This window comes from Augochlora pura, chromosome 2 (assembly GCF_028453695.1).
Source record: "Augochlora pura isolate Apur16 chromosome 2, APUR_v2.2.1, whole genome shotgun sequence".
In the NCBI taxonomy this organism is placed as follows: domain Eukaryota; kingdom Metazoa; phylum Arthropoda; class Insecta; order Hymenoptera; family Halictidae; genus Augochlora; species Augochlora pura.
Window position 1 is genome coordinate 19,549,578 of NC_135773.1, and position 23,201 is coordinate 19,572,778.

The window sequence follows — 23,201 nt, forward strand, 5'->3', positions numbered from 1 at the left end:
CGGTTGTCTGGTGTGGCCCCGGTGCTACTGACAAGCTGAAACAATGAAACTGTTTCCGATAGATTTCCACAGCTACAATAAATTTAGAATTATTGGTATATGCGTACGGGATGAAGCGAAACGGTAACACTTTTATTATATTACGACACGAGCAAATCGCATCTGCCGGCGATTAATGAGTCGAATAAATCGCGGATTATACTGTACACTAACTTTGCGGCGAGCGTTACAGCAGCGGTAACCGTAAATCTCGGTCGTTCTTCGCGCCGATGCAATAAAGTCTGTATTGTTCGTTGGTAACAGCGCCGATAACGGCGGCGGGGCTAGCCACGGGAATCCAGGTGTCCTCCTTGGGAATAAGATTATCGATTACGGTTTTCGATACAGGAGAAACGAGCCGGTCTATTCGACCGGATCGTTCCGACGACGGAATGTCAATGGTTCAACCCCCTGCGTCGCGCCGCGTCGGCTTTCCATCGATCCGCTTATCAGTTATTCATGCCTGAAGTAGTTTCACGTGGCGTCGAGTGTGCAATTATCCTGGCAAAAGTGTATTTCCAAGGGACAACGAGCCCACGGAAGCCAGCGGACTGTTCGTCGGGCAAATTGCGGAGGTGGGATCGCTGATCCGCCTGGTGGGGGGGAGGGATAAAATTGCGGGCGAACCTAACCGCGCGTGCATGTGCATGATCGCCGAAGCCGACACGTGTTCGCAAACGATTTCCTAACGCGTGAAAACGTTTCCTTTTCCAGAAACAAAGCATGATGGTGCGCCAGCTGGAGGAGGAGTTGAGAATGAGGATACGCGGCTCGAGCGTGGAGTTGCAGCAACAAATGGAAGTTTTGTACAACGAGAACGAGCATCTAACGAGAGAGATCGCCATACTTCGCGACACGATAAAGGTAAGTCTCTTTCGATTGGCTTCTTTATCGTGGATCGACAGGGCACATAATCACGCGTCGCGTAATCATCGAACGAAACATTGCGCCCACCGCAATCATCGATTTTACGATGCGATTTCTTCCCGAACATTTGCTACTTTATCTGGATCCTTGAAATTAATCAGAACTTAACCCTTTGTACTCGGAGACTTGTGCGAGTCTTGTCAGGAACTCGTACATGTTTGATCGCAAATTAGTGAAACGCTCCGAGTTAAATACAACATGATGTAGCCTTGGAAATAGGTACATATTCTGTTTTGAAATATTGCATAACATTTTATGTTCGTATCATTAGCTATGTGCACTGAGTTCAGTAAAGAAAACGACATTAACGTCAAAGAAGTAGTTTTGAAAACATTTAAAGATACCGACGTTACAGGCTCTAGCCGTAACGTTGAAACTGACCAAAGGGATACTGGCTGGAATATCCGGGGCCAGTCGAGCGCAAAGGGTTAACGAACGTTATCGATGAATTAACATTATAGAAACAGATTTAAGATCTGTTTGCGGTGATCCTTTACACGATCGTTAGAAAGTCACATTTTTAGCAGACACCTGTTCACTCTATTAAGATCGCAGCGCAATTGATACACGGGCATGCGCACAAGTAACGGTAAATAGATAACTAGAGTTACCTAGTTGAGAAATTGTTAGGTCCGTCTCGAGTCGCTGTAACTCGACGGACCCCAGCAACTCATGAGACTTTTGTCGAGTCTTTCAAGGTCCTTCAATCGAAACCATTGGAGGATCTTCCCTCATATTTCCCCGCATTTATCCCTTCATCTTCTCTCTCTCTCTCATCTTTTTTCTCATATTCTCCTTCATCTCTTCCTTACAGTTCACTTCTCTGACGATCCCCTTCTCCCCTCTCCCTCTGCCCTATCTTTCTTTCCAGGTAACGTAAAAGGTCCAAAGACCCTTGGAGGGACCCCCGAAGATCTCAATAAGCCCTCTAAGTACGCAAGGGTCCCTAGAAATCCTTAAAAACCTCCGGTGACATTCGGGAGGCTGTAGAGATCATTAAATGGCCTCTAGCGATCTCCAGTGACCTCCGGTGACCCTACACGGACCTCCAGAATCTTCAAGAGATTCGAAAACATGCTTAAAGAATTTGATATTTGATTAATCCCAGAATGGATACTTTCACTTTTACGCTCGCAAGTGCATACGTAAAGTAACTTAGATACCCCGAACCATACTTCCTTTTAAAATACAAATCTTTCTCAGGGCTACCAACAGAAACTCAGCAAAGAAAGTACCCTGTATCCATTCTAGGGTTAAAAATTCCAAAGTATGCGCCGTAAGAGGCTGAAAAGACTTCGGAATGCTATCGACGTAAATCTAGCAACCGCAAGATATATAATATGATATATAAGATATATAAGATATATATATGGGTAAAATTGTTCAATTGATTATTCATTTTCAGCGAGAGATACTAACAGACGTGTAAGTGGGTGAAAACGGAAGCATCGTTCAAGAGTTTCGTTTCATCGATGGTTATGAGTCTATTGCAAAGCAAACGATAGTAACGAACGCGTTAAACGATGTTTAATCGAAATGATAAATTCATCGAGAATTAAGGATCGACTGGCATCTCGAAGAAGCGGGGCGCATCGACGAAGCGCGATCAAGAGTTCACGACCAACTGTAATCGCGTGATCCCGACGATTAATAATCGGGGACTGAATAAGCTGCGGGACGATCGGTGAATCCGCTTTAATCAACGTTTTGACAGAGAACAAGCGACTTAGCGCGACGGAATCGTTCTCCTAATCCCAACCGGCGCGGTTTGACGGACGCGGTTGGATCGTCGCGTGAATTACCGCAACCGAAATAGACAAGAGGTTTAGGCATCTTGTTCGAGGTAAACGACCGATTGTCTGCCGACCGGTTCGCGATGCTTCCGGAAATCTTGGCAACGGGTATCAGCGGTCCGCAATAACTCCGTTAAGTCTGCCACCAGTGGCGCCGAATGCGATCCCTGGTTCCCTCGAATAACGCTGGATCAATAAACGGGCCACGGAACACGTGGCCACCGTCGTGGTTCCCGACCGAATTAGAATCGCGTCCAAATAAACCCCGGCGGTTTTTCTCGATAGTTTCGAGATTTTATGGCGAATCGCCTCCACCCTCTGTTCAGCTCGCAAACGTTCACCCACGCAAAACAGCCGCCGATACAACATTCGACCACTCTTAACACTTCCACTACTGACTCAGCAGCCACAAACGTTCCATAGAATCAAAGTAATTCGCACGATGAAAGAACTATTTTCTAGACCGGAATAGAGTGAGCTGAACACCTCTGAAACCTTTTCCCTTCCATTCTACCGAATTCATCAATGAAGCGAGTCATTTATACAATTTTGATCAATATCTTCGTCAGTGTGTTAACGCAAGTGATCGTGCTGCATGCGTGTACTACTTTATTCTCTATACAAGTTAGCTGTCTTCGTTTCATGCATAAATTTTAGATTGCACATATACGCGCTTCTGCTCGAAAATTTCCGATCACTTTTGGTATTCCCAATTTTTAGCATAAAGTAGACTATGGAAGCTGAAATCTGCGTGCATAGTCTGGTCATAATATATGATAAAAATAAAATGAAAGGAATTTTTAACGTGCTACATATATGTATTTGGTTTTTACGATTACTTTGTACATATTTTGTAATATTTATTTGCAATATTTCATTATGAATGAACACATGTATAAAGTTTATTTATACCAAATTATAACAAAATTGATTGACTAATAACAAAAATATATTGATTTTACTCCTCGTAATACGTAATAACAGTCCAGAAAAGTATTCGTGCCAGTGGAGATTTTGTCAAAAAATCGCATATTAGGGTAGCTTTTTTACTTTATATTAATTTTCTAGTATTTAGTGGGCCCACCTTTATGCCTTATTATATCGTTTAATCGATTTGGCATACTCTCCACCAGTTTTAATGCGATATTTGGTTCAATGCTATTCCAAACTTCCAAAATTTTGTTTTCTAGCATTTGTCTATTGAAAATTTCATGCTCGCGTAGTCTTTTATCTATTTCCGCCCATAAATTTTCTATAGGATTTGTATCTGGACTCTGAGGAGGTGTATGCAAAAAATGGGGAACGTGGTAAAGTGTCCACTCGCGAACAATTATGCACAGTATGCTTCGGGTCGTTGTCGTGTATATTTTTATACTTCATCCTATCAAAAATTCCATCAATAAAGACAAGTTCGCCCATCCCGGATGCCACCATACAGCCTCGCACCATCACGGAGCCTCCGCTGTACTTTACAGTTGGTTGTACATTTTTAAATTCTAGTTCTGTATTAGGCTATCTCCAAACTTTTCCTCTTCCGTCACATCCAAAAATATTAAATAAGATAAAAAGTTTATTGTAAAATTTTACATGGATCCCTTGATTTCAACAGATTTCTCTAATAAGCAATGAGGGCACGAATACTTATGGGACTGACTGTAAGTGGTCGAAAATTTTCTAGCTATAAAGTGTGTAGCAACGTTATTACTATTGCTTATCTTTATCGTACATACTTGGCAAACAGATCGGCAATTAAAAGCGAGCGATAAATTGATAGCGAAGTATGAAGAATAAGTGTACATTGACGATTAGTAAACGAGACTGCATCGATGGGCGTTCCAGACGGTCAGTTATCTAGCAGCCTGATGTCGAATAGACCGAGCGCAAGGGAGAGGGCTATCGAAACGGATCGATCGAACGAAGACCGGGCAATCTTATCGCAGTCGGGGTATCGATCGCGGGGCTCGTACCAAATATATTGTCGGCGCGCGGGCACCGGACCAGAGGAAAGTTCAAGAACCCTTTCTAAATCCGCCGTTCGACGGGCGCCGATTGAAAATTCTACCGAACGAGTGAACACTGGCGGCGGCGGCGGCGGCGGCGGCCAAATCGTCGCGCAGACAGGTCAAACGTGCAACGCACTGGAAGCAACTGGTCGCCTTTGGCCACGCGCCAAATTATGCAGTCGCTTTCTGGCCGTGTACCCGCTGCCTTTATTATCGAATCCGACGATCGTGGCCGGGTCCATCGGCTCCAAACCGACCGTTTACCAGCCGCGCGATTATTCAGCCCCTTCTCGGTCTCCCGCTTCGTCACGATCATCGATCCGATCCCGTTGCTTGCGAACCACTTGCCCCAACAATATTTCGGTGTAAACCGAACCTAAGGGTTGCAGAAGGATCCATGACATTGCGTTTAGGTAAAAGTTTCAAGTATCTACCGACCGTGTACCTTCGCTAGATGGAAAGTTATACGCATACGTGACCATTGATCGAATCCCGTTGCTTGCAAATCACTCATTCCAGTAATATATACATATATATGTACATGTAAATTTGGTGCAAGAATCTGTTTCACCGAAGACGGGCCCTGAAGTGTATTGTCGTAATATTTACTGTAGTAAAACGATATAGAACGTCATGGTGCACCATCGCGAATTTTAGTTACCCAGGAGAAAGGCAGGAAGTTATTACTGTATACTGTGCGTATTTTTGTAGCGTAGAATCGACTCGAAGCGTGTAAATTATAACTGTTCTGTCTTAATTAACTTCCACGTATCAGCTATTTTTGATCGAGCGAGAAGAAGAGGGGAATAAAGGAAACCAGATGCCAGTTGCGTTCCTGGAAAATGTTCGATTTGTGTCGCATCGTCGGTAGATAGCGCGCGGCGCTTGACGCCCGTGTAACGAATTTAGACCGCCCGCTTTGACGACAGCAACGTAATTAGCCTGGAACTAGATAGCCGCTGGCCATGCCCGGGTTTTCCTTTTCCCAGCCGACACCGTCGGCGGAAAAGCGTAATCCAGCGCACAGGTTCCTCGTCGATACGGTCTTCCGTTTCGCGCGTACTCGCAGTCCGCCCTTTCTCCCCCGATCCTCCCCCAATCGGAATAGACTCCTCTTCAAGTATCTCGCAGTGCTTCCATAGAATGGAGGAATCAACGGTATACCACGGGTCATAAACGACTTTTTCCACGAGCGAAATTTTTCCGCTGCGAAACTAAATAAGCGATATTTACGGCGCAGCGTTTATTCCCAATGTTTCCAGTCAACATCGTTTCTCGCCGGATCAGCCCGCGTCCCCCGGAAAAACCGTATTCGACGTGGCCTCGTTTTCCCCTCGGCGCCCGCCCGCCCACGCGACTCCCCGCGCGTATCCCATCGCGAACGCGATAATGCTTTTCGGTCGTCGAGCGTCGCGATAAATTTCGCGAGATTTAATCAACCCGGCTGCGAACCGCGCCCGTCGTCCGTCCGCGAGGGATTATTTAGAGCGCGGCACGCTTTTTCTGTTGCAGGAGCTGGAATTGAGAATAGAGACGCAAAAACAGACGCTGCAGGCTCGGGATGAAAGTATCAAGAAGCTCCTCGAGATGCTCCAAAACAAGGGGATGGGTGAGGCATTCCTTTCGAATTTCTTCTCCCCCACGCACACGCTGTCATTCCGTTGAGTAAACGCATCGTTCGCGCGACGATCGCGTGCAACGCTCTCGAGGAAAAACGGAGCTCAGGCGAACACGCGCACACACACCGATACAGGACGATGGACGCGATCATTGGCTCTGGTCCGGAGAGAACAAGTAGATCGGGTTCGCCTCAGCTCCAGCGTTTAGTCACACTCGCTGAAACGTTCACCTTTTTAGTGAAAAAAAAGAAGGACCAAAGAGCATTCGTCCTTTACCGATTCTCTGCCAAGCTGCGCATCATTCTACAATTACCGATCTCTGTACGACGCATAGTGCAGTAGCAATCGATACCTTGACTTCATTAGCACCGCTATTCGACAGAGTCTCGACCGTTCAATCCCTAGACGTCACGATTAACCTGTTAACCGGGTCAGGACGAGCACACTCGACGCGCTCGGTTTTCACCGATAACGTATTCAAGAACGTGCCGCAATAAATGATATTCGCGTTCGCGTCTCGCGGCACCGACATCCACCGGTCGATATCGATTCCATTCGATTTGAATTCGATTCGTCGGGAGTCCGCGGAACAATCAACCGGTTAACAGGTCAATCAAGCGCGCAAACAATTCGATCGTTCGATCCAACAACGAAAATCGTTTTACGCGGCGCACTCTGTTCGCTGACGACGCTTACGAGGCGACCGAGATTAGTTACATTCTTCGGCGCGTAGGCCCGGAAGGACGACTAGCAAACAATCGAGAGAGAAAATAACAAACAAACGAACGAAACAACCACGATTCCCGCGAGAACGCAGCGGTGTCCCCGATAGAGATTCGAACGTCGCGATTAGCAGTCTTGTGTTAGTCCAGGCCGGACCAGAAAGATTTCAAAAAAAAGGACACCACCCGTGCTCGGACAGAGGGAAAGCGTTTATTTTCTTTGCGAGTTCCGTGCCGATCGAACCGAGCCGGTTTCCGCGAGCAACGTCGTGTCGTAAAACGGTGGAACGCGTTGGTAGAAGCAGGCTAGAAAACGAAACACTCGTCGCTCGCCCCCCCTAGAATGAAAGTGTCGAGTAGTTGTCCGGTATTCCTGCGTCGTTGCCCACCCACCGAGACCGTTGTCGGCAAGCTCCGTGAACGAAAAAGACTCTCGTGAGCCCTATCGAGTGAAAACGAGAAAAGAAAAAAAGAACGAAGGAAACGAAAGAAAAGAAAACGTAAAAATAAATAGATAAATAAATAAGGACTCGTTCGAAGCGAGATCGTCACGCTCGTCGACCTCTTTCAGCAGCTGTGCCCCCCGAACGTGCTCACAGGCACGAGAGGACGCTGTCGACGAGAACTTAGACCGAGATATCAGAACCGCTGCTACCACGGACAAGCCCCACTCGAACTACCCCCGCCCCAAGCCCCCCACACACCCCCCGAGATCACTCTGTCGTCGCATATAGCATCGGTAACATCATCGAGCAAGGCTTCCGTCATTATTATCTCTTCTCTCCTCCCACACGCCCATGCCCCCTGAACTGAAAACCTCGCTCAACCCTTGCCCACCTGCCCCCCCCCCCCACCCCACCCTCTTCTTATCACACGAACTCAATGGGAACAATAAACGAGAAATAAAATTGATTATTAAATCGTGAAACGCAGACAGAGACCGTCCGAAACTCTGGACACCGAGCAGACCCCCCAAGAGCTTCTCGTTGCTTTCTGCTGTTCCAGGAAAAGAGGAGGAAAGGATCATGCTCCAGCAGATGCAGTCATTGGCCCAGAAGCAGGTCCTTAAGCTATTTCTACCCATGTCGGCATATTCATATTCATATATTATTCTGATTACTCTTATTATGATTATGACTATGATTATGGTTACTATTATTATTCGTATTACTATTATTATTCTTATTCATATTATTATGATTATTGTTACGATCATTATTATCACTGTTACTATTGTTTCTGTATATGTATATCACAATCACTTTGGTCGACGATCTAGTCACGCTCATCAATGTACATATACATATATGTTTACATGATCATCATCGTTCACCGGAACGTAATGGGAAACAGTTGCACGCGCGTCCGCCCGAGCGTGTACACGCGACGAAGGACGCGCGTACGTCTGTGGCGCTCGCGGGGCGCGTCATCGTGATTAGGGATATCGAAACATTTCTTTTCGTAATTCCGCTGCTCACTTGGTTGTTTATACGTAGTAGTTTTCTGCCTGCAAGAACGTAGAGAGTTAATTACGCTGCAAGCGGCTTCAGTGATGTTATGTCCGCGCGCCATTTCACGCTTTTGTCAGTCCTAACACCCTCTCTGCGTGAATCATGTCGTATCATCCGCCGCCGTGTTGCGCGCCCAGAGAAAGGGACAAAGCAGAATGGATTCCCGTTTCCGTTGCTGGCGGTCGAACGAAGGACCGCTTCGAATCATCATGAACCGTGTGCGAACGCGGCGACGGCCGTTTCGCGCAGAAACGGGTCGCGGGTGTTCGCGCAGCGTGCGATTCGAAGCGGGCCGAGATCGGTCCGCCAAATCGAAAATGAGCGAACCCCGACAAACCAGTGTCCCACCGGGGCCATTTTCTCCCCCGAAAGAAAACACGGAACACACGTCCAAGGTACGTTATGCCGCGCAACAGCAGGCTCGAGCCGGTTTTCGAAATCGGTCCTCGAACCAATCGCGAACGATCCGATCCCCTCTCCGAGCGCATGAACCGCATACTGTATTCCCGACCCCGTGCCCCCGCGATCCTTCCGGTTTCGCCGGTTGTCAAGCGTCTCCTTGCGGACCCGAGATCGCGATGATCGCTTTATCGACCCTTCTCTTCGGTCCCTCATGCCTCGGTATCGCGGAAAACAGTCACGTTCAAACACGAACAGCACACGTCCAGAGGTACACAGACACACACGGCCCAAGTTTCCTGGCACGCGTGTCACCGCGATCACCAGCACGCCCCCCCCTCACGCACCGTGTGCACTTGGAGGCGACAATGTCGATGGTCTGGCGGATCTGTAAAGACAGTCTGGGAGCCTAGCTTGGAAAGCGAGGTCCGCTGCCCGCGAATTCAAAGAATTATGAAACCAGATGCAGTCGGGGAAGTATCCACCTAAAGTGGAGCAGCCGGTTTAGAAATAGCCCGGGTGGCTTGAACTCCCCTTCAAAAATTCAGAAAACTCTTTTGGAAATATTTTAGAAATTCGTAATTGCCAATCAAAGGAAATGAAAATAATTGAATTTCAAAATTCTAAATTTTAATTAAAATTCTAAATAAATAAAAAAATTCTAAATAAAAATTCTTAATTAAAATTAATTCCTAATTAAAATTCTAAATCAAAAATTAAAATTCTAAATGAATTTGTTATCCAAATGAATGGAATGACGCTGTAATCCTTTTAGTGTCTCTATACATCTGAAGTCGTATTGAACCGAGCTGGGATAAAGTTATGCCAATTACGATTGACAAATTTGTCACTAGGTTTTTACCGAAAGAGATGACTTTCCTCCGAAATCTTTTTGACTGTACCTTACGGTCGAGGTAACGTAACATTTCTATTTGTTGGAGTAAAACTGTGACCGTCTCAGTTCGCTGAAGACTCTAACTGGCCTGGACCCGCGAAAGGAGGTCTTTAGGATTCTATTTATGGTCCCGCTGGATTTACTGCTCCGCCAGAGTGGGCTCAACGAGGAAGCCGCTGTTCGAGGCCACAGAGTAGCTCTCCTGTGACACCAGGTAATCGAAAACGTCAACCGCTGACAAAGAGAACGCAATACCTTCGGGTCACTGACCTATTTCGCTTTTCGAGCAGCGCTGGATTTCGTCATTCTACTTGCGAGTCTTTATTACAAGATAGATTCTCGATATTTCGAGAGCTATTCCGGGTTAATGTCTTTTCAATATCACTTAAAATATAACTGCACGTTGTGCAAATGCACATCTGACGTGCAAAATGGCGTGTCGAAATCACATTTAAATTTAAATGGCTGCTTTAATAATATTTTAAATAACACAACGAAAAGAAGATGTATTTTTAAACAAAATTATTTGTAAATAGATCTAGGAAATATATTTCTATGTAAATGTAAATTACCCTAAATTTCGCGAACAAAATGTTATAGGATGTTTAGGAAATCAAGTACGATGCTAGTTCTCTACTTCCTTTCAGTTTTTTCCTAAAGAAAATATTCAATGAATAATTCGAGTAATGTCAAATAACTGACTTTTTGTGTGATGTTTTGATAAAACGAACAACAAAATCTACTACAGCTTCCGGCCTCATCCAATGAAGAGACTGTAATGAAGAGCTTGAATTTTCTAAAAATTTATCTGCAATCTGAATTTGGGTCAGTGTTAAACATGATGATCGTTGAAATGACTTCTTTGTGTCTTATGTAATCAACGGTTCGCAATATGAGTACTTAACACGCAACTTTCGCTAAATACCGTCAGACCTGGAATCGTTATTGCACTACCACACGCGATCTCTGTTTACAATGTGTGCTTCAACGTTATAAATTCTATATCCACTTCGCCGCTCGTTTTGACTGCGGTAAAGCGGATTCAAAACAAAGTGGGCTGGGCAAAGCACCCATCCAGTAGTTTACAGATGCATACAAAGTTGAATGAAAGCATCAATATATTGAATCATTTTATGCGACGATGCATTAAAAAAGCTCATGGAACAACGCTGACCAAATATTTAGCTCGTTTATGGAATCTATGACCCGCTCTCTTTTTAAATATTGAATGAAAGAATGAAACAAGGAGACGATGGTAATAAACAGTCTATAAAATATAATGGTATGCGTAAATTTGTATAGTAGTATTTTTGGAGATGAGTAAAGTGGAAGATTTCTATTTTATTAGACGATCAAATGCAACATGCTTTTTTATCAAAACTGGACTAATGCGAATATTGATACGCAAAACGTAGAAGAACATATGTCATAAAAGTTCAGAAACATATTACAATATAGCCATATTATTTCATAATTACTTTTTAATTTAAAAACTTGGTCACTGATTCCTGAAAAAAATAACAAATAAAAATAGATAAATATGGCATGGCGTTGTAAAAAAGTACAATACCTTCTTGTTTCATTGCGCCTGTGGCAATTACCGTTTATGGGAAGAAGCGTAGCAACTAGTTCGAAAAGCAGAATTTTTCCAAAATATCTTCATCGAGGCAACCCGAAGGTCTCAACATCGTCCCGGCAGCTTGACAAAGGCAAAATAATCGGCGATCCTCTCGGAACGAAACGAAAGCAGCTCTCCGGCAGCCGCTCGAACACACTGTCACCGCCAAGTGTACTTTCGTTTGTCACCGGTGTCACGAATCGCGTCACCCCCTCGTCATCCGTTCCGTCGCGCGAAACGTCCAAAAGCGCCGTTCGCCGAACGCGAAGCTCGCGAATCCGCGGGAAAAAAAAGCTGGTCAACGGTAAACTGTGATCGCTCAACGTGATCCGTGAATCCGTTGCTGAACGGACGAAAAAGGAAGCCGGTGTTCCTAACGACAATTCATACCGGCGGAGATCGCTCTCAGTTTTCTTGCGCGGCGTTTTTCATCGTTCGCCTCGCGGTGATATCTGGAACACTGTGTGAAACGAGTCGCGAGGCAAACGAGTCACATTCATCCCGGTTGAATCCGCGCTAACGGCTTCGAGCACCCTGCTCCCCTTTCTCAAACATAAATTACGCGGGCCTCCTCTCGTCTTCCGAGACGGAACACACGCACACACATTTTTCGATTATCGCCCGTTGTTACGCAGCGTCGATTAATTCGGCCCGAGTTTACCCTCTCATGTGTCCCGCAGTGCAGGTTAGGCTGCGGTTGTGCCGAACGTTGCTCTCTTAAACGCCGCGTCAGTCATCTTTGTAATAATGCATCCGGTCACGTGGTTCGATTGCAGCGAACCGTGCGAAAGGTGATTATTCGTTGGTAATCCGGCCAAACCGCATCAGAAGCTGAAATCAATATACAGTAATTTCTCTCCGATTAGCTTGGGAACAAAAATTAACAATTTGAGAAGAGGAGACTGGTTTTTATAATTATACGAATATCGATTTTTATGGTTCGAAAGCGGCCGAGAGGAGACCCGCCAGCAGCGATTCCAAAAACGCACCGAAACAAGTGGAACGACTAGGACGCGCTATCGTAACTCGACACCAACATAAACGCAGCCATAATCGTCCTTAATAAGCCGCATTACCGAAAGTCGCGAACGATTTTCCGGGAACAGATACGTCCTGAATAGCGGCCTTTTGGACGGTTCCCATCGGTGTCACAGCAACGCTTGTTCTCGTAGCATTATACTGTCGCTGTTCCGCTACCACAGTCACCATAGAGCACAGATCTATATTGTCACTGTTGTCACTGTCCCACCACCGAGCACCGCTGCCATCTTGTTAGCATAACTCACCGTAATTCGTGCTAGAACAATCGTAGTCGACCCCGAAACTCGTCCAAGTTCGTAGCTGAACCCAGTTTAGTCTATGTTCGGAATGCGAACTCGCCCTGGAAGAGCGTCTTGACGTTTCTCCGGTATTGCCTGGCAGTTTTTAACGTTCCGCTTTCGAAACGGAACTCGATTATTACGGAAATTAATTTACGGAAATTAATTTACGGAATTAACGAGTCGTTAGGGTAACAGAGTATGGAGCCATTTTTACGAAGCAATACGAAGACTACGATGATCGACGAATATAAAATGTTGACTGCATCTCTGATGGAATTTAACAGACCAGCCTATAGTGCTAGTAATCTGTGATGTCTTTGAATGTTTCTTGAGATCAATAATAGACGAAAAAGAGTTACAGTCGCAGACTAGTACAATTCGCGTACAATGATCAGACACGGGACGACATAAACCCGGTTTTAAAGGCAATCAGTAGAGTGACCCAGTTACGCGCAGACAGGTGGCCCGATATTTATGTACTCGAGGAAAACAGTAGAACGTTTCGACGCAAGTCAGACTTGGCTGACCACGATACAGGAGCGGCTTCGGCGGTCTCGTAGCTGCGTTCATGTTCCCGGAGATCATGAACTCGGCAGCCGCAACAAGATTTAGGAAGAAGCATTGCAACGATATATTCTTTCACCCAACTAGTGTCCTTAGTTATTGACTATAAGTCTTGCCGCAATTCTATGCGGTAATGTTACATTGAAGGCATTTCTGTTCATGAACACTTTCGAACATGAATTCTTAGTCAACATGTGCAAGCATGATGCAACAACTTGCGCTACTGCGAGTGTGCCACCGTCCCTCCCGCGTCGAGAGATATTAGAGAAACGGATCGTTGTAAATGCTTGAGAAAAGAAGGAAAGTATCGCGGTGAAATACCAGGGCGATTTCGCATCCCGTCGATCACGTTGCCACTCCCTGCATCTTCGTGTTATGTGCCTGTTAGATCTAGGATATAGGTGAAGTCTACGTGGCTTGAGCGGCATTCACAGATCTTACCGAGAAAGAGAAGTGTTTTTTTTTAGCGCGAACAAGGACAGAAAACAAAAATCATTGCACTCGGCGGGGCCACTCAGTTTTACAAGCCGGACAGAGGACGCGCGTTTATCAGCCCGCATCCTGCCCGACCGTCTCGGGCCTCTCTTCATCGTACCACACACTTTTCTTATTCTTTCTTTCTCTCTTTTTTCTTACATCGGAAGCGTGCGCCGGGCCCACACCGTGCACACCTTTCCCTCGTCGGCCGAGCCGGACGTGTTGGCGCTCGAGAAGCGAGACACCGAACGATCGAACAATGCACCAGCACCAAAAGGCCTATCTCTCTCGTCACCGAAACTATTCTGGCCGTGAATCTTAGCAACACCATCCCCCTCTGCAGCCATAGCCTGACTCTCTCCGACACCCTCTATTATAGCCCGGCCGTTCAGTGCCCCTTGATCAACGATTCTGTCCATTCCCGTCCAGCCCGCAAACCCTCATCGACGACTGACATACTTCATCCTCGCTAGAGATGGTTGTATCCTGTTCGCATTCAGCCCGCGAAACAATAATGGTATTCCGTTCACGGGATCGTCTGCCGTAGACTCCTTCGCCGGGCTCGGAGCGCCAAAGCGATCCCGGATATATAGATCCCGGGTTACCTTAATTCGCCGAGCTACGAATCGGGAATCGTAGATCCCCGGCAAGCCGGAAACATCGAACTTCTCCTGTTTTGTTTGCCCACCGGCCGTCACGGATTTAGTTACGCAGAATTTTTCCGTCCTCCGTATGGCAAGCGTTCCTCGTTTCTAAATCGAAAGCTGTTTGTTCAGTTCGCCGTCGATCCGCCGTGAGTCTCGAAATTCACAAAAATTGCGGCGGCCCAGAAGTCGATCCCAAAAGGGTCGCGCTTGTTTCATGGCGCGAAACGCTAACGTCGAAATTTCTCCGCTGATAAATCTATTGTCAGATCGGATTGAAGTTACTGGAGGGGATATATTATTTTTCACCGGTGCATGCTTGTTAGTTTGATTCTGTTGAGAACGGAAACGCGGGAACACGGACTACGAGCATTCTAGGTTGAACGTGTGCGTGAAGAAGCCAATGAAGTATGTCAAACTGTGTCTACATATCCCCCTGACAAAGCATGCGAAACCGGGATCAGTATCCTAGAAAAACGGGAAGCTGATGTTGATCATTTTTGACCGCGATCTATCCGCGTGACTGACGACTGTTCTCTCTATCCTTCTGCTGAGATGTTATGTTACTATCTTTCTCTCTCTCTCTCTCTCTCTCTCTCTCTCTCTCTCTCTCTCTTTCTATCTATCTATCTCGCTCTCTCTATTTCTTTCTCTCTGTCTGTCTCCGCCTTTGTCTCTCCTTCTGTCTTTCTCTTTGCACCACGCGGCATCGATCGACGACAATACGAGACGTCGACGAGGACATCCGGATAAGAGACGGCCGATCAGAGAACGTACACAGCCGAAAACGCAAAAGTACTGAAAGTAACGGACACAGTGTTCGGATAGCAGAATCTAGAAAATGAAACGGGAAGAACGAACGACGACGATCGAACAGAATCTGATAATTATATATGTGCGCTGCGATTGGAATGCGTGGAATGAGCTGCTTTGGATGTGTAGGTGATAAGACGTTTAGCAACCCCGTTACGGGGGGAAATAATCACGCCCGCATCCACCCCTGTTGTCACTCACCCCAGTTCTAACAACAACTATTACCACAACTACTACTACTACTACTACTACTACTACTACTACTACTCTACTACAACCACCACATATATGATCAGCCATCATCACGACCATCAACGCCATGAAAACCAATCATCATGATCATCATCATCAACAACATCGACACGACCACCACCATCACCGTCATGGTTTAAGTCTCCTCGACATACTCCGACAATTAGTGGCGGAAGACAATGCACGTGACCTCTTCCCTGATCCAGGCCCTGGCAAAGGGAGGACCCAACAGGTACACTGATCTCACACGTTTAAGTCTCGATTGAACCGACCGAACCGAGATTGGACAGCTATTTAAAAAAAAAAAAAAAAAAAAACACTAACCCTCGCACTCCCTCCATCGACGTCTTCATTGTCGTCATCATCATCTCCTGCCACGCAAACCCGCCATTTGAATACCGCGTGAGCTGATCGACACGTCTGGATGAAGTTTAAACCGTCGATGTTCTCTACTAACTTACTCCTGCCATCTTTTGCGTCGGACGCCGGAGGAATTTCGTGCAATCGGATCAGGTCGAGTTAGGTGTCAAGGGAATCTCTTCCGGGGTGCAAAACCTTACGGGCATCGATCTTGTTGGGACTTTGAACGGCGAAGTCGGTCTCTTTTACTCCGGATTTTACACAGGGCGGGTTAAAAATCGCGACACAAACGACCATAGGATGATCCTGTATACAAAAGCAAGTCGAGAAAGAGGATAACGTGTTTTTATTTAAGATACCGTATTCAGGAGAAAATAGATTGAACGAATGATACTATAGAATGGCAATCAAGTGGCGCGTCTGGCCATCGCATACTAATTCTACTTCGCCTCGCACTAAGGATCATACTAACCTAACGGATATTTAAACTTATTTTCCTCGAAAACGCAGTGCTAAATGAAAAAATGTTACCCTTTTCCAATTAATTATCAATGTAGAATCATCTCCGGTTGTACGATTTTTTTAAACATAATTACATAACACTGACATTCAACCAAATAGAATCAAAGTGGAATCGAGCATTGGTGATATTTTTGCGAGAAAACGATTTTTTGAAAACATTTACTAATATTAGCAATAAAAGTATTTTTCATGGTAAATGGAAATTTGTTACGTCAATTGCAGCAAAAGATAACAAAGCATAAGTAACTTTCTTTCTCGCATAACTTAGATAAGCTGATTATAATACATGAGTAATCTTAAATTATATAGATAATCTTAAATTCTTATAATAAGCACCCATGATAAGTTACTGGAAGCACAGTACTTTTCCATTCGTATGTTCGTGATAATTAATAATAATCGTCTACGAAAACATCATCAAAATATTTCTCTCTGGAAATGATATTTGTCACACGGTAACGAGATCTACCGCAGTTCGAAGTCCAAACAGAATCCGTGCGACACCGTGCGACGTGTTAGTCGCCGGGGAAAATTCCAATTCTATCGGTCTTGTTTTCAAGCGAAGTACGTATTTCGATATTTGCCCGGGGAAAACGGGAGCCGGTCTAGAACCGATTCGCTCGACGGGTTCCTTTGCGCGAAATTTATAATACTCAGCGAACATGTCGCACCTTCGATAGAGAACGACGTATAGGTACATAGAAATATTACATGCGCGTATATACATTGTGTGTATACACCTGCTGGAGATCGTGCCTTCGGGACTGCCACGGTATGTATGTCACACGATCCTGGAAATCGAGTCAAAAGTCACGCCTAACCCGGTCCGGATCGCGTATTTTCCCGCCTCGTAAAACGTTATCGATTCCGCGCCGATAGAGACCTCGCGACGCGAAACGATCCGAGGCGTGTCGTCTCCGCGGATCCACCGTAGCAAAATAATTCCGACCTTTTCTCCCCCCGCTCTTTTCAGAGGGCGGGGATGGGGAACGGACACTTTGAAATTGAAACTCGTAATCGAGGCGCGACAGCGGAACGGATTATTTCCGGGCCAAGTGCTCGATGGAAAATCATTTTAATTTAATCTCTTCTGGCGCGTTGCTCTATTTACTGAGGCAGATAGAGACTGAAGAATGAAGAGAAATTAATATTATAACTTGGTGTACGTGTTCGGCGCCGATCGATCGTCGCCATCAGGGACGCAGGAAAATATGCGGCGGGACACGCGCGCGCTCTGCGACGATCCAACGCCGGTGCGACTTGCACCAAAACTTGCGCGGAAATCAACCGAAATTCCCTCGAAATCTGAATCCAAGATTTAATCGAAAAATAACTCGATTTGCGAGACGCGCGCTCGTTCCTGGAATAAGTGTCGCGAATGATTATAATTTTCGTTATTGTGAAATCTGTCACCAATTTCTCTGGAAAATTGATTCGAGATGCAACGTGTCCCGAGAAGTATCCGAGGACACGGAACTGCGCGAGACTTTTGACTCGTCACGTAGGAGAAGCATTTTCATACGATTATTTTCTTTGATGTGCAACTTCATTTTTCACGTTTTGTGTACACTGGCCGAGGCAGTCGGGGATCTCTATCGATTACCGGAAACAGAGATGTTGCAGTTTGTTATTAAAAGAGCTTCGGAAAATTTCTGTTCCGCGTTTTCTGCAGACCTTAATCGAAGAAGAAGCTATTTCTTATAGTCGGAAAATGGAAATTAGAAAGACGGAAAAACGTGATATGCAACAAACTGATATTGTTATTTCAAACTGCTAACCTTTGTGCAAAGTTATCTTGAACAATTGCAAAAGAAAACAGAAGCCGAATGGTGATCTCTTATTAATAATTACTAATTACTAATAATTACTTAATAATTTCAGAAATTTTAAAATTAAAACTCTTTCGATGGTACGACTGTTTTAATATTTGGTAGTATTATCATAAAGCCATAAACGCAGTCTGATTAATATTGTCATTGCAATAGCAGATCTCAGTATTCGCAGTACATCTTTGTTTTCAATTCATTTCTATGCAAACAGAGTAGCATTGTCACATGCAATATTCTTCTACTTTTCATTCAAACAGTTCACAAAAGATACCGAACATTTCATAATTGCAAATAATTACGATTCTTCGTAGATTTATCTAAATTTTCCCATTAAACTTTCCCATTAATTAAACTCGATTTGCCATTGACCCTGCTAATAAAAACTTGGGCGATCACGAACTCGGCTAATGTACACGTCCATTCACACACGAATGAGTGGTTACTCTCAAATATGTATATTCTCAAACGTTTATTACAGAATGTGTTTGTCTCTTCTTTACGTCACACACGTAAATACGTACACCAACTGTTTCTCTATCTCTTATACTATATTATATATATTTATATATGTATACATTATACATTTATATATATATATACATATATATTTATACATGTATATATTATATACATTCATATATATATATATATATAAATATATTTATACATATATATGAAATGCACCATTCTGTAACATCTCTCACATTAACTTGTTTCTGTTGATTTTGATCATGATCTCGGCTGTGAACACACCTTGAATGTTTATCACCGGCCAGTTATATTATATATACTCTCTCTTGTCGTTCTTGTACGTCTCAGACACGTTCTTGCCCATCACGACTTACCGCTATCATGGCCAATCGTCGTAATCGATGCACGAGCAGCGGGACGGTCCGAAAGTCGTCAAGTCGCGTCAAGCCGAGCCGATCCCAGGCCCAAGGGAGGACTTTGCGACTGTTTGGCACCGACCTGGTGCGACATGCGATAATACGACGTCGCTCTCCTCGCGTAATCTACTGTCTTATCCTCTACCGTTTATATACCTCTTGTGTTTGTTTGACCGACGAGCGGTGGTCGCAAGCCGCGATTCGAAATCCGTTTCTTAATTTATTGTCGGACGATTCTGCCCGCTGGTTCAGTCGTTCCAAAGAGACGCGCGTTCACGGAATCGGATGATCAACTAAAATTTCCGGCGTTCTCGAAAGAGTCTCGTCGAACATCGTTCGGTTTGCGATCACCGGTAGAACTCATCGTACACATAGTCATACACATACGCTGAATGCGTATCCACGATCGAATCGCAATTCGCACGTTTCGGCATCTCGGTTCGCACTCACGCCCCCCCCCCCCCACCCTCCCCGTCAAACCCTCACTGTTGCACGTGTCACACGGCCAGGCCGACGTACACTCTTCGCTCGGCTCTCTTCGCTCGAGCGGGGAGGATCGTCGCGCGATGAATGCATCTCTCCTCATTCTGCACACCGTTCGCGCGAAGCATTCTATCCCCCCTACCCCCCGCCTCACCCCCCGACGAGTCGTGGATACGCATTGCTCGCGTCTGCTCATCTTGTCCATGCGACGTGGCCGCGTTTCGATCCGAATTCCGTCCGCTTTTCGGACACCTCTATTGGATCACAAACCGATCTATAGCGATCGCGCGCACGCGTTTACGCGTGCGGCGACGGTAGATCGGTGAAGAAAGAAAGACAAATATTAAAGGCGGAAAGCAAGTAAGAGAGAGAGTGAGAGAGATAGATGGGAGAAAAGTAAAGATAAAAACGAAATGTTAAACGTGTGTCGTCGAAACGCCGCGCGCAGAAATATGGACAACGATGTCGGCCGTACGTCGCGGTGGGCGAAAGAACTGCGGCGGCGCCCGGCGTCCGCAAGAGGATCGTTCTGCCGTGGATAGAGCGAGAGAGACGCGGCGGGAAACAGCGTCGAGAGCGATCGTATGTATCCGAGAGACAAAATTAACGCAACAAGAAACGATATAATGGCTCAGGCAAAATTCAGAGACCCGGCGAGAGGCGTATTCTTTCGCTCGGCGCTTCTTTCGAGTGACCTTGCGATCGCGGCGTCGCGTCCGCGAGATCGACAGAGATCAGGACTTTTCTTCTCAGACCTAGTGAAACAGAAGCAGAAAGAGAGAGGGAGAGAGAGAGAGAGGGGGGGAGAGAGAGAGAGAGAGCGAGAGAGAGAAAGAGAGAGATCGTGGATGTCATTGGTGATCGGTGATGCTCCTGCGACCGTCAGATTACGGCCACGTGAAAGACGCGAATCAAAGATTGTTGCTATTCGTCGCTCGTCGCCGACGGCAACGCAATGAGAATACCCTCGGGATACAGCAGCTGGTCGTTCGGAGGAGCGAGAAATTTTTCGACCAGATGGATGTGTCGAAGGAGGAAGGAAGCTCGGCGGAACGTCGCTTTTCTTTCGTCAACCGGGACGCTGCCGGTGGTGCCACTTACACTTCCTCGAGACTGTCCCGGATGGAGTTCATCGAGATTTCGCGTAACACGATGGTCCACTGCACGCGAGAATCGTTCTCTTTGAAGAGAAACAACCTTTCAAAGTCTCGGTACAATGTCTAAATTTTGATATATGGCAATTGAACCGAGCTGTCAGCTCGGACGCAATGATCGGAGTACAATAAACATTGTGAAATAGGTTTTATAAAATTTTTATTATACAGTTTCTAAAATAGGTTCTGTTTCTTGTAACAATTTGATCGCCACTCTTGAAGCTCAAATATAGCATCAAATTAAATTGTCTTGTCTAATCAAACTAAAATTGAGAACTGAAATTGTGTTACATGAATTTCATTTCCGAATAATCCTAACGTTTTGCGGATCGTAACGAAATTAAGAAAATATAATAGATCAGCGGAAGAAGGATATAAATTCTTAAATAAATAAATAAATCTGAACAAGTAATTCTGTCATCTATGTATGAACAATGTGGCAGTCAAAGTGTTAAACAAGAAACATAAAATTAACAGATCTTCCGTAATCATCAAAAAACTTTCAATCTCTATGAATAAAAATTGTCCATGTTGGTTGAATCGAAACGTGATAATGCGACGTGACTATTATAAGAAATTTTTGCAAAATTTCTGAAATTCTTGCAACCGTTGCCGTTCGTATTTCACCTGCTCAGCTTTCCCGTAAATGCAGTCGACATTATCTTCCTTCCTCGCAGGGATAGAAAAATGAGTATTGTCGACCGAAGGAATTTATCGATTTGATAGAACGGCGCCACGAGGGAGGTTAAAGACGATCCCGTCGTCGGTTGCCGCACGCGCGTAACGTTTGGAAGACTACGGCGGATGATAAACCGTGCGATGCTCAATCTTCGGCCATGCGAGGAGGAGACTTATGGTCGATCGTAAAATTTGAACAGCGTTGCCGCAGGTAACAGGGCCGAGAAACGGGTGATCAACGCTCGGGAGGATGAGCATCCTCTCACCTTTTACTGTTACTATTACGAGCATTCGTGGTTTAGAAATCTTCTCGTACACAAGTGCTCCTGGGATCGTGTCGAAGCGACTCTGTTAAAAAGCCAGCCCCGTATACATTGTCCAAAACACGCGTGCAGTGGACGAAGATTGCAAAGGGGGTTTGTAAATCTTCCGAGGTCGATTTCGTAAAGTAGATGCGGACCACGGGACAGATTCGTGCATTAGTGAGGCCGCACCGTACCACCGTAGAGAAAAAAAAAACCAAACATCTCCCTTCTACGAACCATCGCATACATCACACCAAGAAAAAAAAAAATGTAGAAGTACAGTACAAAAAAACAACTACAAAAATATTACTGAAAAAAAGAATCCAAGTAAAAAAAAAAAAACAAAAAAAAAAGAAAAAAAAAAACCCTCGCACGCTCGCTAGAGAGACACGAGACGGGCGGAAACACAACGACGAGTGTAACCGTGCCCCTATTGCTTGTGTTGTAAAGGAGCTCAAAGCCACGAACGAGAGCCTGAAGAGCCTCCAGACGCAGCTGGAGCTGGCGTACGCTTCAACCGCGTCATCCGGGGCAGCCGTGGCGGGCGGATGTGCAGGTTTCGGGCTAGGTAGCGTATCAGGTGCTGGAGGAGTCGGTGGCGGTACCGTCCTTGGGGGTAGCGTGGCGGTTCCAGGCGGCGTGCCCGGTAGCACCACCCTGACGGCCATCATGGAGACTAAAGACGCGCGCATACAGACCCTAGAGAAGCAGGTGACATTGCTGGACGCGGAGTTACAGCGTATCAAGGAGTGCGGTGGTAGACTGAGGGAGCAGTTGCTGAAAGCGACCGCCGTTCCGAGTAGCGGCGGTGGTGTACAGCAGCAGCAACAATCATCGGTACTACTGCAACAGCAACAACAACAAACACAAACTAATACTAATCTAGCCGCGGGAGGTATCGAGTCGCAAGCGCGACAGGGATTGGTGACGGCCATGGGTGGTGGTTGTTCGCAGCAGCCCGGCACGTTGGTCTTGGCCAGGGGACCGTCCGTGATGACCTCGCTGGTACCGTATGGTCACACGTCGTCCACGGCATTAACCAGTTCATTGCTTGCCGGTTCGACAGGTGGGACCATGAGCGGCGTAGGAGGTGGGGGCGGTTCCTCGTGCCTGGCCGGCATCTCGTCGGGCGCTACCACTGGCGTGGTCAATCCCTATACCGATCGTTACGCCGATCATCTCCATCAGCTTCACCATCACTACCCTCCCCATCATCATCAGCCTCATCTCCATCATCAACAGCAGCAGCAGCTGCAGTTGCAACATCAGCAGCAAATGCAGCAACACTTGAAACAAATTGAGCCAGCGGCGCAGGGCGCGCTGGCGTTGCACGCGCACAACTTCAACAAGCACGACATGAACTTCAAACGGCAAGTAAGTTTCTT

At 45.8% G+C, this 23,201-nt stretch overlaps 1 protein-coding gene across 11 annotated transcripts in view; it reads left to right on the forward strand.

Annotated features, from left to right (window-relative positions):
- Brp (ELKS/RAB6-interacting/CAST family member bruchpilot) overlaps window positions 1-23,201 on the forward strand; it is a 118,891-nt gene that overhangs the window by 54,444 nt on the left and 41,246 nt on the right. For 3 of the 11 annotated variants that reach the window (XM_078189846.1, XM_078189854.1, XM_078189906.1), the window contains exons 2-4: window positions 754-903; window positions 6,275-6,371; window positions 8,037-8,164. In XM_078189846.1, coding sequence (XP_078045972.1) covers window positions 754-903; window positions 6,275-6,371; window positions 8,037-8,164 — 375 coding nt within the window. Of the gene's footprint in view, window positions 1-753; window positions 904-6,274; window positions 6,372-8,036; window positions 8,165-22,266; window positions 23,191-23,201 lie in introns of those variants that run through there. The other 8 variants (XM_078189821.1, XM_078189887.1, XM_078189862.1 and 5 more) reach the window with 6 other exon arrangements.